The 14,337-nt window shown below is 49.3% G+C and overlaps 1 protein-coding gene across 2 annotated transcripts in view; it reads left to right on the top strand.

Annotated features, from left to right (window-relative positions):
• Mgll (monoglyceride lipase) overlaps positions 1 to 14,337 on the top strand; it is a 99,281-nt gene that overhangs the window by 25,391 nt on the left and 59,553 nt on the right. For both annotated transcript variants that reach the window (XM_035448873.1, XM_035448874.1), the window contains one exon: positions 10,256 to 10,362. In XM_035448873.1, coding sequence (XP_035304764.1) covers positions 10,256 to 10,362 — 107 coding nt within the window. The remainder of the gene's footprint in view (positions 1 to 10,255; positions 10,363 to 14,337) is intronic.

Below are 14,337 nucleotides of genomic sequence, written 5' to 3'. Positions count from 1 at the left end.
TAAACAAATTTAAATATATATATAGCAAGGAAGAAACTGGAAGAAAGTAGATATTGATGCTCACAGTGGGTAGATTTTCTTTTCTTTATGCTTGTCTCTATTTTTCTGCAATGACCCACATTCCTTTTTCAAGCATACATAAATTAAGTGTGAGTGGGTGTGTGCATTTTAAAAACATATTACATATTTGGGGATTTGGTGGCATGCTTTTTTTTACTTCATACATTCATAGGAGACATTAATTACTCCTCCTGACTTAAATTTGGAATAGCTGTTAAGGGCTGCTCCAAACTGCTGGTTTATCTGGGGCTGAGAGATTTGGATGGCAGCCTATGCCATCACCTCTTCCAGTTCTAACAAAAGGTGAGAGTTCACTGAAAATCCAAAGGCACCTGCTATGGTTTGAATAAATGTCCCTCAAACAAGAGAAGGCTTCCTCTGCCTTTCACAGCCCCCTCTATGGGAACTGCTGGGGTTGCTGGTGAGAGGTCTTCTGGGCTGAGGGCATGCCCTTGAAGGAGGCTATCAGGACTCTGGCTCTCCCTTCTCCTCTTTTGCACCATGGCCATGAGGTAAATAAATGTCTTTGTTCCACTTTGCCTTCTGCCCATGATGCTTTGTTGCTGGCTGAAAGCAGTAGGGCCCACAGTCTGTGGACAGAAACCTCCAAAATGGTGAGCCAAAATGAACCCTTTTTCTTTGTAAGTTGATTACCTCTGGCATTTGATATAGTACCAGGAAGCTTACTCAACACCAGAACCTCAAAGAGGGCACTGGGCTGAAGAATTGCAGTGTTTGCTTATGAAATAATCTCATTTGAAGACATTTAGAAGCTTCCCAGTAACTTCCAGCAAAGCTCAGCAGGCATGGCTTCCGTGGACTCAGAACACTCTGTCAGGAAGCAGGGAAAGAACACCTGGCATCTTAAGGACCCCGTGGTCCTTAGTCTGTTTCCTGTTGCCATGTCAGAATACTGAACCCCGACATTTTGTAGTGGAAGGAGGTTTGTTTCAGCTCATAGTTGCAGGGATCCAGGAGCACAGTACTGACATGCCCTTGGCACTGTGGCCTCAGAGGAATTATGGCTCCTCTGGATTTTTAGGAGTTCAAACTTTATTTAAAGTATATTTAAGCATATGGAATTCCCATGAACTGTGCCCATGGAGGTCCTACCCCAGTAGCTGGTATATTTGTAAGCATTTAAAACAGTATCATTTTAAAACTGGAATTGTATTTGTTATAACACACACACACACACACACACACACACACACACACACACACACACACACACACACACACACACACCTGGATTTCCAGTGTTTTAATAAGTGTAGTTTATTAAGAGCCAAGCCTCCTGCATTTTCTAATCACCCCCTTGGTGCCACCATGCCTAAGTCTGGTTGCCCTGTGCCTCTCCAGACACCACAGGGTGCAGATGGTGGCTTAGGTAGCACTGGAGGCAGCTAGGCGTTGAGTCAGGTGGAGGTCACCTGGCACACTAATTGCCTTGCTTCTTATATGGGAGCCACCAGAGCTAGCATGTTGCAGAATTCCACCTGGCTCACATCACAACCCACATAAGGGTCTAAAGCCAGGCTGACAGGTATAGATTTCTAGGGAGAGAAAAATGAATGCATAGATGGGGATTTAGTGAGTGGCTTCCAGGGCCTGATATAGCAAGGCTTCGGGACGCATGCTCTTCTTTGACCTTGACAAAAGCAAACCAGTTGCAGTGTAGAGAATTTCTTCAAAAGGGGAGGAAGGAGACTCTTCTAGTCTCGTGTGTTTCAAGTTGACCCAAGTAGATAAGTGTCCTAGTCTTAAGAGGGATCTTCAGTGGTGTCATTCGTCAAACTAGCATCCATCAAGGCACCCCACCCATGTGCCAGGACACGCCTTGCTGCATGTAGAAATAATCAAGAGGCCCAGGAGTTTCCAGTATCAACACAAAGCCAGCCACCTGAGGCCACGTGGGATCACAGGGAGATGGAATGTGAACTGCAACTAGCTGGCAGATCCTCTTGGAGGCTGTGGCTTCTTCTAGAGTATTGGACAAAGGGGAAAGAGGGCAGAGAGGAGCCAGGCATTCTCTAGCATCCTGGTACCATGGATAGACTCTCCTAGAATTTCAGAGATTCCAAGGAAGCTCATGGTAATCGGTCCAGCCCAGGAGGCAGTGTGCATGTCAGACTCCCCTTGTCTTTTCTTTCTGGGAGCACTTTGGTGAGGACAGTGTGTGCACATCTCAGGGAGAGGGGAGCTTCACTAGTTGCTGGGCCATGCACTGCTGACTTGCTGGACACTTTGGGCAGATGGCTGGAGGTGCACAGGGACCTCAGCTGCACTCTCCAGTGGACAAGAGACAGCCTCACACAGCTGTGGCTGGGAACCCTGAGGTCACTATCAGTGCAGATGTAGGTGGGGAGGGGGTAATGTATATGGCCAGCAGGATGCCACTTGCTAGCACCATTGTCAGGGTGATTGTTCGATGTCTTCCTTAATGACCTTTGCTGACTTCCCTGCCTTGGAGTCTCCTCAGCTTTCTGTTTCAGTGTTTGGTGACAGTTGAGAGTGCACAACTTGGGTGGACAGGAGGAATATTAGAGGCAGAGTCCTCGAGGCCAGGCTGCTGTGGGCTTCAAGTGTTCTGTTTTGAAAGTGTATTAAGTGGTGGAATGCTTTTAGAAAACTGGCTGTGGTTCTGCTATCGTTGCAATCTTGTTTTCTTCTTGAAAAAAAAAAAAAAAAAAAAAAAAAAAAAAAAAAAAACGCCTCTGCCTTTTAGTAAGAAATGAAGGTTGGGTTTCAATCAGATGATTCATGTAATTCCTGTCATGTTTGCAAAATCTCAGGCCTCCCTGCCAGCCCTTAAGGCCTCTGCCTTTCTTTGTTTCAGCCCCCATCTCTGCACAGCTCCACACTTGCTTTGAATGCCGTAATGCCTGTGGTCCCCACCTCCTTGCTTTTTCTGTTCAATTTCTCTATAGATGTGTTTGTCTGTGTGGTAAACAGGGTTATCTATGGGTGACAGGAGGCATTTTGGGCAGATAGGTGGAAGGGAATTAGGTGCTTTTTTGCATAATTGAGTAAATAGCAATAGGAGAGGCCTCCAGGACTCTAGGGGTGCTCTGAGAGTTCTATCCGTCCATTCATCTTTCTATCTATGTTCATCTATATAGCCATCACCCATCCATCTTTCTAGCCATCTTTTCATCTATACACTCACCCATCCATCTATCCTTATATCCATCCATCCATGTGTTCATCTATATAGCCATCATCCATCCATCCATCCTTCTATCCATCTGCTCATCTATATAGCCATCATCCATCCTTTCTTCCTTTCAGCTGTCCTGCTCATATCTGGTCATTCATCCATCCATCCATCCATCCACATAGCATTTATGGTTCAGAGGCTGTGCTCCTGGGCATGGGATACCAAGATGAATCTGTACAGTGTGGTCTTTCTCCTCAAGGAACAAAGGATCTGCTTATACACGTGAAACAGAAAGCTGAGGAGACTCCAAGGCAGGGAAGTCAGCAAAGGTCATTAAGGAAGACATTGAACAATCACCCTGACAATGGTGCTAGCAGGTGGCATCCTGCTGGCCAGGTCCTGACAGATGCTGGGTGAACCAAATAAAGACAGAGGTTCTAGGGCCCCTGAAGAGAGTGATCGGCTAGTGTGGGAAGCCGCTGAGGACTTCGGTATTCATAGGGTTGGAAGTCAGCTCATAGCAGGTTGGAGGGCATAGGTAGGATTGGTGCACTGAAGAGCCGATGTATGTCTTGTGTGGTTGAAGGGCATGGTGGGAAAGGGGAGAGCAGGGATAGGAGGCCAGAAGAGTGGTCAGGCTGGAGTGGGGGGAGGGGTTTGTAGCCTGACCTGGTCACCCATCATGACTTGACCATATGTATGGTATCTTCTTGGGATTCATTTACATTGTGGTCAGAAGGGCAGACTTGCAAGCCTCTCTGGGTTCAAAGCCTATTGGCTGGTGAGCTCAGGCAAGCTGGTTAGACCTCCAAACCCCACTTCTATCATCCACAGAATAGAGACCAACACCTCGTGTGGTTTGTTTGAGAGCTTAATGAGTTAACTTGTAATGATGGTCTTAGATCAGCACCCAGACAGAAAAGCAACAGCTGTCAGCACGGCTGTTTTACTGACCCATCCCTCAGCTCCAGCCATCATGCCGGGCTTCTCCCCACAGCTCCTCAGTCAGTGGTTGCACACCTCAGTGGGATTGGTGTTGCTGACCCATGTAGCAGAGGACAAGTTTATTTCTATTTCCTCCAGATTGAGTGGCTCTTGGCAGGTGCAGACCTGTCCTTATCCCCTGCCTTGTTCCTACTGGGAAGCCCTGCCAGAGGCAGGGAGGAGCCCAGGCCTCCTGGATCCCCAAGGAGGGGGTAGGAGTTAAATTTGGGTTTCAGCAGAGCCCAGCAGGGGTCCAGCTCACTCTCACAGTCCCACCTGAGGGCCAGCAGATGCATTGTTGACATGTTTTACAGCCATAAGACTGGGCAGCCACAGTTGAGTGGTGGACGACGAAGCAAGCAGTGGGCTGCTAGGGAGCATACAAGAAGGAAGAGCACACACCACCACCCCCCAGGGGAAGCCTGGGTGTGGGGGGCACTGGTATTGGTATTCACTGGTGTCTGCACTTCCCCAGCGTGAGTGGCTCTCATGGGTAGGAATGGATGCTGCATCATTCTGCCTGCACATTCCCGCCTAAAGATGCCGGTGCCTCTGCCCTGATAAATGAGCAGAGCATTCTTCCACCCTCCTGTTTCTCCCCTTGATGTCCTGGAGCACGTGTATGGGCAGGGGGGGGAGCCAAGTCTCCTCTCCTAGTGCTCGGAGGCCTCAGGCCTTGCCCCACAGATAGGCAGAGCAAGTAAAGCAGGGCCCACCAAGTCCAGAGCCCTGTGGGGAACAATAGGGGGAGTCCTGCTCCTCTCAGTCCTGGGCTCTGTGGCCCTAAGTGGCTATGGTTGCTGCCCATTGCCTGCCTGTCTCCTCAGGGCTCTTGCTGGGCCTCCAAGAGCAGCTTGCTGGTGAGGGAGAATAAGAATGTGGCAGGTCTATGGTCACAGGTGTGTTTTGCTTACTACACAGGAGGGAGCCAAGTCTCCTTACCTAGGCGAGGCAGAGGAGACACTTCAAAGGCAGAGGGTACTCAGAGCCTTTGGGCACACTTCTGCGGCTGTCTTAATTAGGGTTACCGCTGCTGTGGCAAAACACCATGATCAAAAGCAACTTGGAGAGGAAAGGGTTTATAAAGACAGACATATATCCCGAATCCCACAGTCCATTGAGGGAAGCCAGGGCAGGCGCTCACAGTGGGTGGGGACCTGGAAAGAAGAGCTGACGCAGAAGCCATGGGAAATGCTGCTTACTGACTTGCTCATCATGGCTGGCTGGCTCAGCCTGCCTTCTTACGAACCCAAGACCACCAGCCTGGGGTGGCACCACCCACAATGGTCTGGGCCCTTCCACACCGCTAAGAAAATGCCCTACAGGCTTGCCTACATCCTGCTCTTATGGAGGCGATTTCTCAACTGAGGCTCTCTCCCCTCAGATGACCATTGTGTGTATCAAGTTGACAAAAACAAACCAAAAAAAAAAAAAAAAAAAAACACAACTAGTCAGCTCAGGGCCCTTATCTCCTTCCATCTCAAAAATTCTGGCATTCCCAGAATTCACAGGTGTAGAAGTCAAGGTCTGTGGAGGTCTAGGCATATGCTGTGGAGAGCACTGAGCTTGAACCTAGGCTTCCATGCTACATGTGGTCTGCACATCTACGTCCCATTTACTGGCAGTGCCATCTGAAGTCTGCGGTGGTGGGCTCATCTCTACTTCACAAGCGGGCAAACTGGGGCTCAGCAAGACTAGACCACCTGAACTGTCAGGAAAAGGGCAAGTTCGTTTTGCTTGGGAGGAAGAGCCATGCCACCCAGTGAGGGCTCACTCATTCTGAAAAGCTTTGAGCCTCTGGCTCCTTTATCTCAGGTTCCAAATGGTTTCTAGGGTGGCCCCTCCTCTCAGGGCTGGGTGCCAGGCAGGCCATCTGCTTCTGGGGCCGGCTGCCCCTCCCACAGCCACTGCCTTCCCCCTGAACGCCTGGCTCCCGTCTGGCTGCAGCAGTAGGGAAGTTCCAGGGAAAAGATCTGTGCAGCCTCTTCTGCAACCTAAATTTTGTTGCTGTGGGTCCTGCCTTGTCTGCACAAACAGCTCTGCTGATGCTCAGCTATGGTCCTTTGTTGAGGATATGAGATGCCAGGGGAGGAGGGGCGGCACTGGACCGCTTCCCTTGGCACCTGCTCAGGGCTTGGCTGCATCAGCTCTCTGACAAGCATCCTCCTGCCTCCTGGCTCCATGATGCACAGTAGCCCCGAGAGCTTAGCAGAGAAGTCACATCAGGTCACCACCCTGCTTGGTACCGTTTCTCTTAGAGAAACATCCCAGCTCCCCTGTGTTGCCCACACCTTGGAGTCCCTCCTTTCTCTGTCACTACCACCAAGTAATGCCTGGCTGCTGCTGGGCCTTCTTCCAACGCCTGGATTTGGTGCACCTGTCCCCATAATCAGGGAGTGCTCATCAGACCTGGGCTTTGCTCCTCAGATACCCTGTCCAGGGCCAATCCACCAAGCCCAAGTAGGACTCTCATGCCTGTTCCCTCCTTGTGTGCATATGGATGTCCCCTCTTGCTGAGCAGCTTTCCCGCTAGACTAAGAAGCTGTGTGCAGGCTGGGGCAACAGTGTGCTTTTATCTTAGAGTCCCCAGCATTTGGCTCTAACAAGCTCCCAGCCATACTTCTGGGCCATATTAGGTACCATGGTGACTTCTGTCTTTCAAGGCAAGAGTCTCTTCCTTTCTCTGTCCATGCTGAGGGTCTGAGTAGTCAGGACTTTCCCGGGGCCATGAGTGGTTACCAATAACCAAACCAAGTTTGACTTTTCTTGGGGAGATGTGAACCAATGTCTAAACAGGGTACATGGTTTCCCCTCCCCCCTCTTCAGTTAATTTTCCACCTCTACTCTGGCACTTCCTGAGACCATGTTTAGCTGGGGCAGAATTGTATGTAGCTGTGTGGGCATAGCAGGAAGGTTCTAGCTCTTGGGTGAGGGTCTGATGACCCTTCTTCCTTCTCTGAGGAAATGGTTGGAGGCCTGATCTTGTGAGGGCATCCTTCAGGTAATGAAAGCTTCTCTGACTTCAGCACCATGCCTGTCTTGTGGGCCCAGAGGGCACTGCTCTTACACCACCGGCCTCCCAGCCTCCAGGACGATACTGACTGTATTTCTCAACTTCTCAAGCTCTGTCACAGTGGTAGCAGCTTCCAGGGGTGACTGTGGGCGTGTCATTAGCAATCCTGGAGCTAGGGGATGGACCTTCATTTCAAATGAACATACAAAAAGCAGAACCATGGGTCAGGGGTATCCCGAGGGAGTTCCAGAGCAGCTGCAAGTATGTATGTAGAAGGTCAGTGCTCCGGGAAAGCCAGATGGCAGGGAGCCACAGGTGCATCCAGTGGCTAACTTTGAGGCTTCTGGAAGGTCCTGCTTTATCCCCCATTCTGAACCGGAGACTGGCTTGACAGGAATCCAGGCTATGCTAGAGGAGTCCTCTTGCAAGGTGTCAGGTCCCTACTCTGCTGCCTTGGACACTGACATCTCAGTTGGGAAGATGACAGTAGAAAGACAGACAGGACCTCTGTGCCCAGAAGTGACTGAGGAGACAAAATAAGTGACAAATGGTGATGACAAGTGCTGGAGGGGGGTCTCTGGATTCAGAGACCTCAGGGCGGAGGAAGCTGAGAGGTGAAACAGGAAGTCTCAGCAGGCACAGTGGTGCAGGTGGGGATGCATGCTGCAAGAATGCACTCAAGCCAGCTCATACCTGTCCAGGAGAGGGACCTGAGTGTCCAGGGACACCCATTAATAGCTGGACACCAGCCATGGAGAGATGGACGGACATGAGGCTTCCCCAGCTAAGCATTTGGTGACATGCCATGATTGGCATGTCTGGGAACAGGAAGGAAGCTAAAGGTTCCTGAGCAGTAAAGGGGAGGAGGGAAGGTGTTTTGCATTAGAGAAGATCTCTAAAGAGCTTTAAGCAGGGCAGTCTGACGTAATTTCACTTAGCCAGACAGACTTAGACCCTGTGAACATAGAACATGTGTGTGTGTGTGTGAGAGAGAGTGTGTGTGTGTGTGAGTGTGTGTGTGTGAGTGTGTGTGCGTGCACAGGTATGCATGAATGCATACTAACATCAAAATGGGTTCCATGCTAGATCTGAAACCTGGAGCTATGAATAGTCCATTTCCTATATCAGAGTAAGGCTGAGCGTGCCCACCAGGGGCGTCTGAGTATGCTCACTGGGGCAGAGAAGACATTGACCTTGCTCCCATTATGGACAGCCATGCAGTCAGTTTCTTCCCAATAGGTGACAGCAGTAAGCTCATGAAGGCTTCATGCCTTTGTGGACAGAAGCCATGAGCTCCAACCAGCATGCACCCTGTGAATGCTGTGACTTAGAAGTGACTGTTGAGTGTCTCTCTACAGTGGCTGCATTTTTACCTCTATGGAGCCTCTCAAGACAGAGCCTCTGAGTAACATCTGAACCATTGACCAGAGCTGGTGTTTCTCAGCCGTAAAGAGCCTCTCCATCTCCAGACTAATCGAACCCGGGGTCTCTGGTGTGGGACCCACATGCTCCCCAGTGGTTCCAGATGCTCCCCAGTGATCCTCAGATAGGGCTGGGGTCAGGAGTGGCTGAAGGGACAGGAGTGTGCAGAAGTGTCTAAGCCACTGTCACATGTTGACCAGGGAATGGATACTAACACACGCATGGAAATGCTACCTGTACTGTTGTTTGAGACCCCCCCAAATGACCCCTCTGAAGTCCTCTCCTGTGGCCCTGGTAAGGAGTTGAAACATTTGTGAGATCCAGCTTGACCACTTTTCTGTTGGTCACCATGGGCTGAGTCACCATAGACACCCATTGTCCCAAGGATGGGCAACCCTGAGCCATCCCTTGGGAAATGAGATCCTTGTGAAGATGGAGGATGTTAGGGTCTCAGGAACACTCCCCAACAGCTGAGAGAAACATGGAAGACACTTGTCTGCTTACCCCAGGAATGTCAAGCAGGCAGGTGTCATTGCCCAGAGATGTCCAAGTGGATACAGCAGCTTGCATATCTGTGGAGCACAACAGGTTGGGGAAGCAGGTCTCATGTCTTTAGAAAGAGGCAGGAAATACATATGCCAAAGGTGGTTTTCTCAAAGATTAAAATATGAAGCTGAGTGAAGCAGACCCACAATGTTAGCAGCCTGCATGGCTTGGCTTGGAGGGATTGTGGAAAGAACACATCTTTTGAGTGGGTTAGTCACTTATCCAGCTTGTGTGTAGGGGCTGGCCTGGGGTGCAAGGCTGTGGTATCTCTGCTAGCAGGGAAGCCAGGAAACAAACACGTGGCCAATGCTGCCATACCCTGTGATGAATGGTGGGGGCTGGGCTGGGCAGAAGGACCTGGAAAGGGGCTAGGGGGATTTGTATTGAGTCCTGTGGCAGTACACTGGAGACCTTAAAGCCAGGAGATATGATGTATTCTGACTCGTATCTTAACTAACCTACTGTGAAGCTTAGACACTTAACTTCTCTGCATTCCGCTATCATCTGTAGAGACAGAAACACAGAAAATAACAACAGAGGATTACAATTCCTTCGTATTCAGTTATCAGAGCGCCCGGCAGGCACTAAGGCTGGGTAAAATGGCACTGTGGCTGTTATCCTGTCATCATTACAGGCAGGAACTCCTTGCCCGAAGAGGACTCTCACTCTCCACTCTGGGTTTTCTGCTTGAAAACTGTATATATTTCAGGATCCATGTGCCCTGTGCTCTCACCCAGAAACAAACAGTCCTGGTGAGGGTGCCACCTGCTAGGATCTAGCTCTGCGCCTGATCCTGACATAGGTCAGCTCCCATGACCTCTTAGGCACTGGCTTTCTGGGTAAAGAGGGGAAACCTGCTGGGACATTGCTGAGAGCACATCCAGAGAGGGGGCCAGGCTGTGGGCTCCTTCCCATCAACTCTGGAACTGCATTTTAGCACTAGCCCTTGGCTTACTGGATGGCACAGGGAGCTGGGGTTTGGGCTCTGACTCATTGCTGGCTTAGTGTGAGCTTTCCCAACTGCTCCAGCAGTCTTATCTGTTCCTAACTGTTCCCTTCTTATCCTCCAGGGCCCTCATCTTTGTGTCCCATGGTGCTGGGGAGCACTGCGGCCGTTATGATGAGCTGGCTCAGATGCTGAAGGGGCTGGGCATGATGGTATTCGCCCATGACCACGGTGAGTGCCTCTGATGTGTCACAAAGACTGGTTAAAAAAAAAAAATCCCTGCCTACTCTGTCCTATATCCCCCACCTCCACCCACCCCCATCATTTTGTCTGATTCTGTTCTCTGGGTTAAAATTTTCATGTGGTTATGTAAGTGGGACAGTGTGTCTGGCCAGCAGTCACTATCGAATCAGAGTTTTCACGAAGGCTTATTGGAAGCTCCGCTGAGAAATCAAAGCTAGGCCTGTTTATCCAGGAGCCTGCCTGGGCCAAGGAGTCCTGTGGTACATCTATAAAGTGCTTTCTCTCAAAGTGGACACTGGTTCTCTCCCAACGGACTTCAGGTGGATGCAGTAAATCAGATTAGGCCAAATTTTAATCTTATATGAACCAGCAATGGTTTAGGAAGGGCCTCAAGCTGGGCACACTGGAAAAGTCTTAAACATGTGTGCACATGCATGTATACAGATACACACATGCATATGCACTGGTGCACATACATGGCACTGTTACAGATGAGGAGGAACAATTTATTTTGCCTCATGATTTCAGAGGTTTTGGTCCATCATGGTGGAACAGAACAGAGCAGCTCACCGCAGCCAGGAAGCAGAGAGCAAGTCTTCACTAAGGGCCTTTTTTTTTTTTTTCTCCTCCCCTACATTCTGTCAGCTTCCCAGTCTAGGGGATGGCACCACCACTTTAATTCCCCACTTAATTCATCCTCTTCTGAAATGCCCTCAGACATATCCAGAGTGGTACTGTAATAATCTCTTACAGTACAATCTCAAGCCAATCAAGTTGACTATGAAGATTAATGACCACAACTGGGTGTGCACATGTAAACACAGCTGCACAATGCACACTTACACCCATGTTGTGGGAGTGTTGATGTACAAGCACACATGGGTACACACACTCATGTACTCAAATTCACATATGCACACACGTGTGTACAGGTTATGCACTTCCACACCTCCAGGCTAAATAAATGGTTTTTTTTTTCCATGTGACAGAGAAAACCTACTTCCAACAGTGCTGGGTTCATTGCCTAAGTCCGTATGTAACTTCCAGTCCTTCTTGTACTAGGATTTGAACTCAAGAGTCTCCAATAGGCTGGGCAAGCACTCTATGGCTGAGCTATACCCCCAACCCAGGATGCAGCCCTTGAGTTATTTTTGTGGTGTTCCTGTGATTGAAAAGTCACCAGATTTGATTCTCTAAGTCTCTGAAGCTGGGCTCCCAGTGAGAGCATGGTCATTTCCCCACAGCCCAGTGTGATTCTCTGCCTTTCTGCTCAGATCCAGAAATGCCACTTTGTCTATCTGATATGAGAGTAGAAAATTAAGTGAGGTCGTTGGAAGGAGGGACAGGGGAACCATGGCGGTGGCCCAAGTCTCCTGGGGGAGAGAGCTGCAGCCACGCACAGGGAGGCTCGTGTGAGACAGACAGCCTGCTAGGTGATTTCTGCCCACAAAGATCTGTGAATTTGATTTGCCAGGAGCCCCTTTTAAGCTAGATGTATGCGTGTGTCCCAGTAATTGAGATTATTAACTAAATTCTTCTCTCTCATGGCTGTGATGTTCTCTGCTGCTGTGCGGTCAGCCCTAGTTATTGGTGAGACTGTTGTTTGGGAGATAATATTCCAGGGTTATCCCCGAGGCTTTTGCTGTGGGAACTCTGTCATTATTAAGCCCAGAACTCTGCTCACTAGAAAATCCCAGGACAGGACTGCTTTGTCCTGCTGCATTTGTCTCCATTAAAATCAGCTGTGGTTGGTTGTCGTTATGTGCTGGGGACATCTTGAGAGAATCATTGCACTGAGCACCCTGAATCTCAGGCATCTGTCGTACAGCTCAGCAGCAGCCGCTTATCAGATAAACTAGGCCAGATGAAGTCAGTGCGAAGCTTTGTTTATATTGCCTGTGGTGCTTAGAAAAACCATTTTTAAAGGATCCTTTTTTTTTTTTTTTTTCACAGTCCAGGGAGAAAGGAAGCAGCCCACTTTTTGATGTTGCCAGCAAAACTAAATAAATAAGTCTGAAGTTGAGGTGGAGCTAGCTCTCTTTGATGTTCTAAGTGGAGGGCAGGGATGGCTGTGTTCACCTATTCCAAGTTCCCAGAATGACACATTGGAAACACCTCTGCACCTGCCAAAGGGAGGAGTTCAACTGAAAAAAAAAAAAAAAAGGAACCAACAGCGTGTGTATGTATGTACATACATGTGCTTTCTCTCCAAACACAGGGGCATAGCCCCACACACAGGGCTCCAAGTCCCCACTTGATGGCAAGTCCAAGCCGTCTAACTTGGACTTTATTGAACCATCTCCAACCTTCATTTTTCTCTCTTCCATGTGGGCTATGATACTGTCAGATTGCTGAGATAACGTAGAAGGGTGTAGCTAGGGGCCAGGGGGAACCTCCCCGCCAGGACTCTTAACATTGCAGGGCACACCAGCTGCTGTGCTGTGTCCCCAAATGGGCACATCTCCAGGGCTCTGAATAGTGACAGCTCAGCTGGGGATAGGAGGTTCTTATCCTGGCATTGCTGCCTTCAGCTGGGTCATCTCAGACCTGAAGAGGCCATGGGGAGCCAAAGCAAAGGCATAGACAGGAGACATTGGACGTGGCAGCTGGACAGACAACCCACAGCAACTTCAAAGATGTCATTCACAGAGCTAGTTACAGAGTTGCTGGCATCTGTTAGCCTGATACTGTAGTTCTCTTTGCTCAGCCACCGGCTGACTTCTCATTAGGTGCACTCCCCACCCCCACCCCCAGGCTGTGCTATGGCTATCTATCCGTCCTTGTTTCTCGGCTTGCCTGGAAACAGAAATTTAGCTTTGCTTTCTATTTTATCCTTTGGAGTTTTCCCGAGTGACCTCGTGGGTTTGGACTGATTACCAAAAGGGAAACCTTGATGTTGTCCATCACTGAATGCTGCCTGTCAGCCCTAGCACTTTTCCTATATTACTTCAAATTCCTCCTAAAGATCACTATCTCCATCTCATAGGCAGGGGACTCTAAAGTAGGATAGCCAGGATGCTGTTCTCTTTGCACTAGAACCATATATGGGTCCTCTGTATGAGACAGAAACCCCACAGCAGCCTAAAGAATTCTGTTTTCTCCCATGCCGTAGAGTCAGGCAGAGCAAGAATGGGCAAGGCACTGTCAACACCCCAGACTTTGTCCAGAGGTTTGCCCCACAGATGTTACATATCTGTAGTGTCCTCCCCTGTGAGCCCTGTTTCAGCAACATGTTCTCCCTCAAGAAGTACTGAGCAGGAAGCTAGGAGGAGAGAGGGGCTAAGCTCAGATCTTCCTCGGAGATCTGAATCAGGTCCCAGGTGGATCCCACTGGCCAGAACTACTTGCATGGTGGTAGCTAGCTATAAAAGAGGCAAGAGAATGAAATTGTTAACTGCTGATCCAAACAATGTAGGGACCCTGAGAAAGAAAGAAAAAAAGAAAGGAAGGAAGGAAGGAAGGAAGGAAGGAAGAAAGAAAGAAAGAAAGAAAGAAAGAAAGAAAGAAAAGGGAGAAAATACTCATGGCTGGTGGTTCTCTGGGCTGCATCACACTTACAGGCATGTCTACTGTAGGTACACTCTGGGTGCTCTACTGAGTCACAAGGCCATCTTTCATGTCATCCATCCACATACATTTCCGTAAGGTCTGAGGTGACAGCTATTACAAACATTGATAGTAATATGGATTCAAGCTCCTAACTGATTTGCTCTGGATGGAGTGTTGTGCCAAGACAGGTACACCGGCACAGTAACTTATAGTCCAGCCTCCCCCTCGATCCAGCCCTTCTCCAAAAGCATGCTGGGAGTGATGGGTTCCCTTAGTTGAGGTAAGCACAGACCATTTTATCGTCCTGTTTGTTGGTCCCTCTCTCAACCACAGAATCTCCCAATCATCGACACATAGCCCAGGTCCTGGAAGCATCACTGGTGTTTGTTGAATGGATAGAAGAATGTGTAACTC

The sequence above is a fragment of the Cricetulus griseus genome, chromosome 8 (assembly GCF_003668045.3).
Source record: "Cricetulus griseus strain 17A/GY chromosome 8, alternate assembly CriGri-PICRH-1.0, whole genome shotgun sequence".
NCBI lineage: Eukaryota > Metazoa > Chordata > Mammalia > Rodentia > Cricetidae > Cricetulus > Cricetulus griseus.
This window is presented reverse-complemented; position numbering and strand designations above follow the sequence as displayed.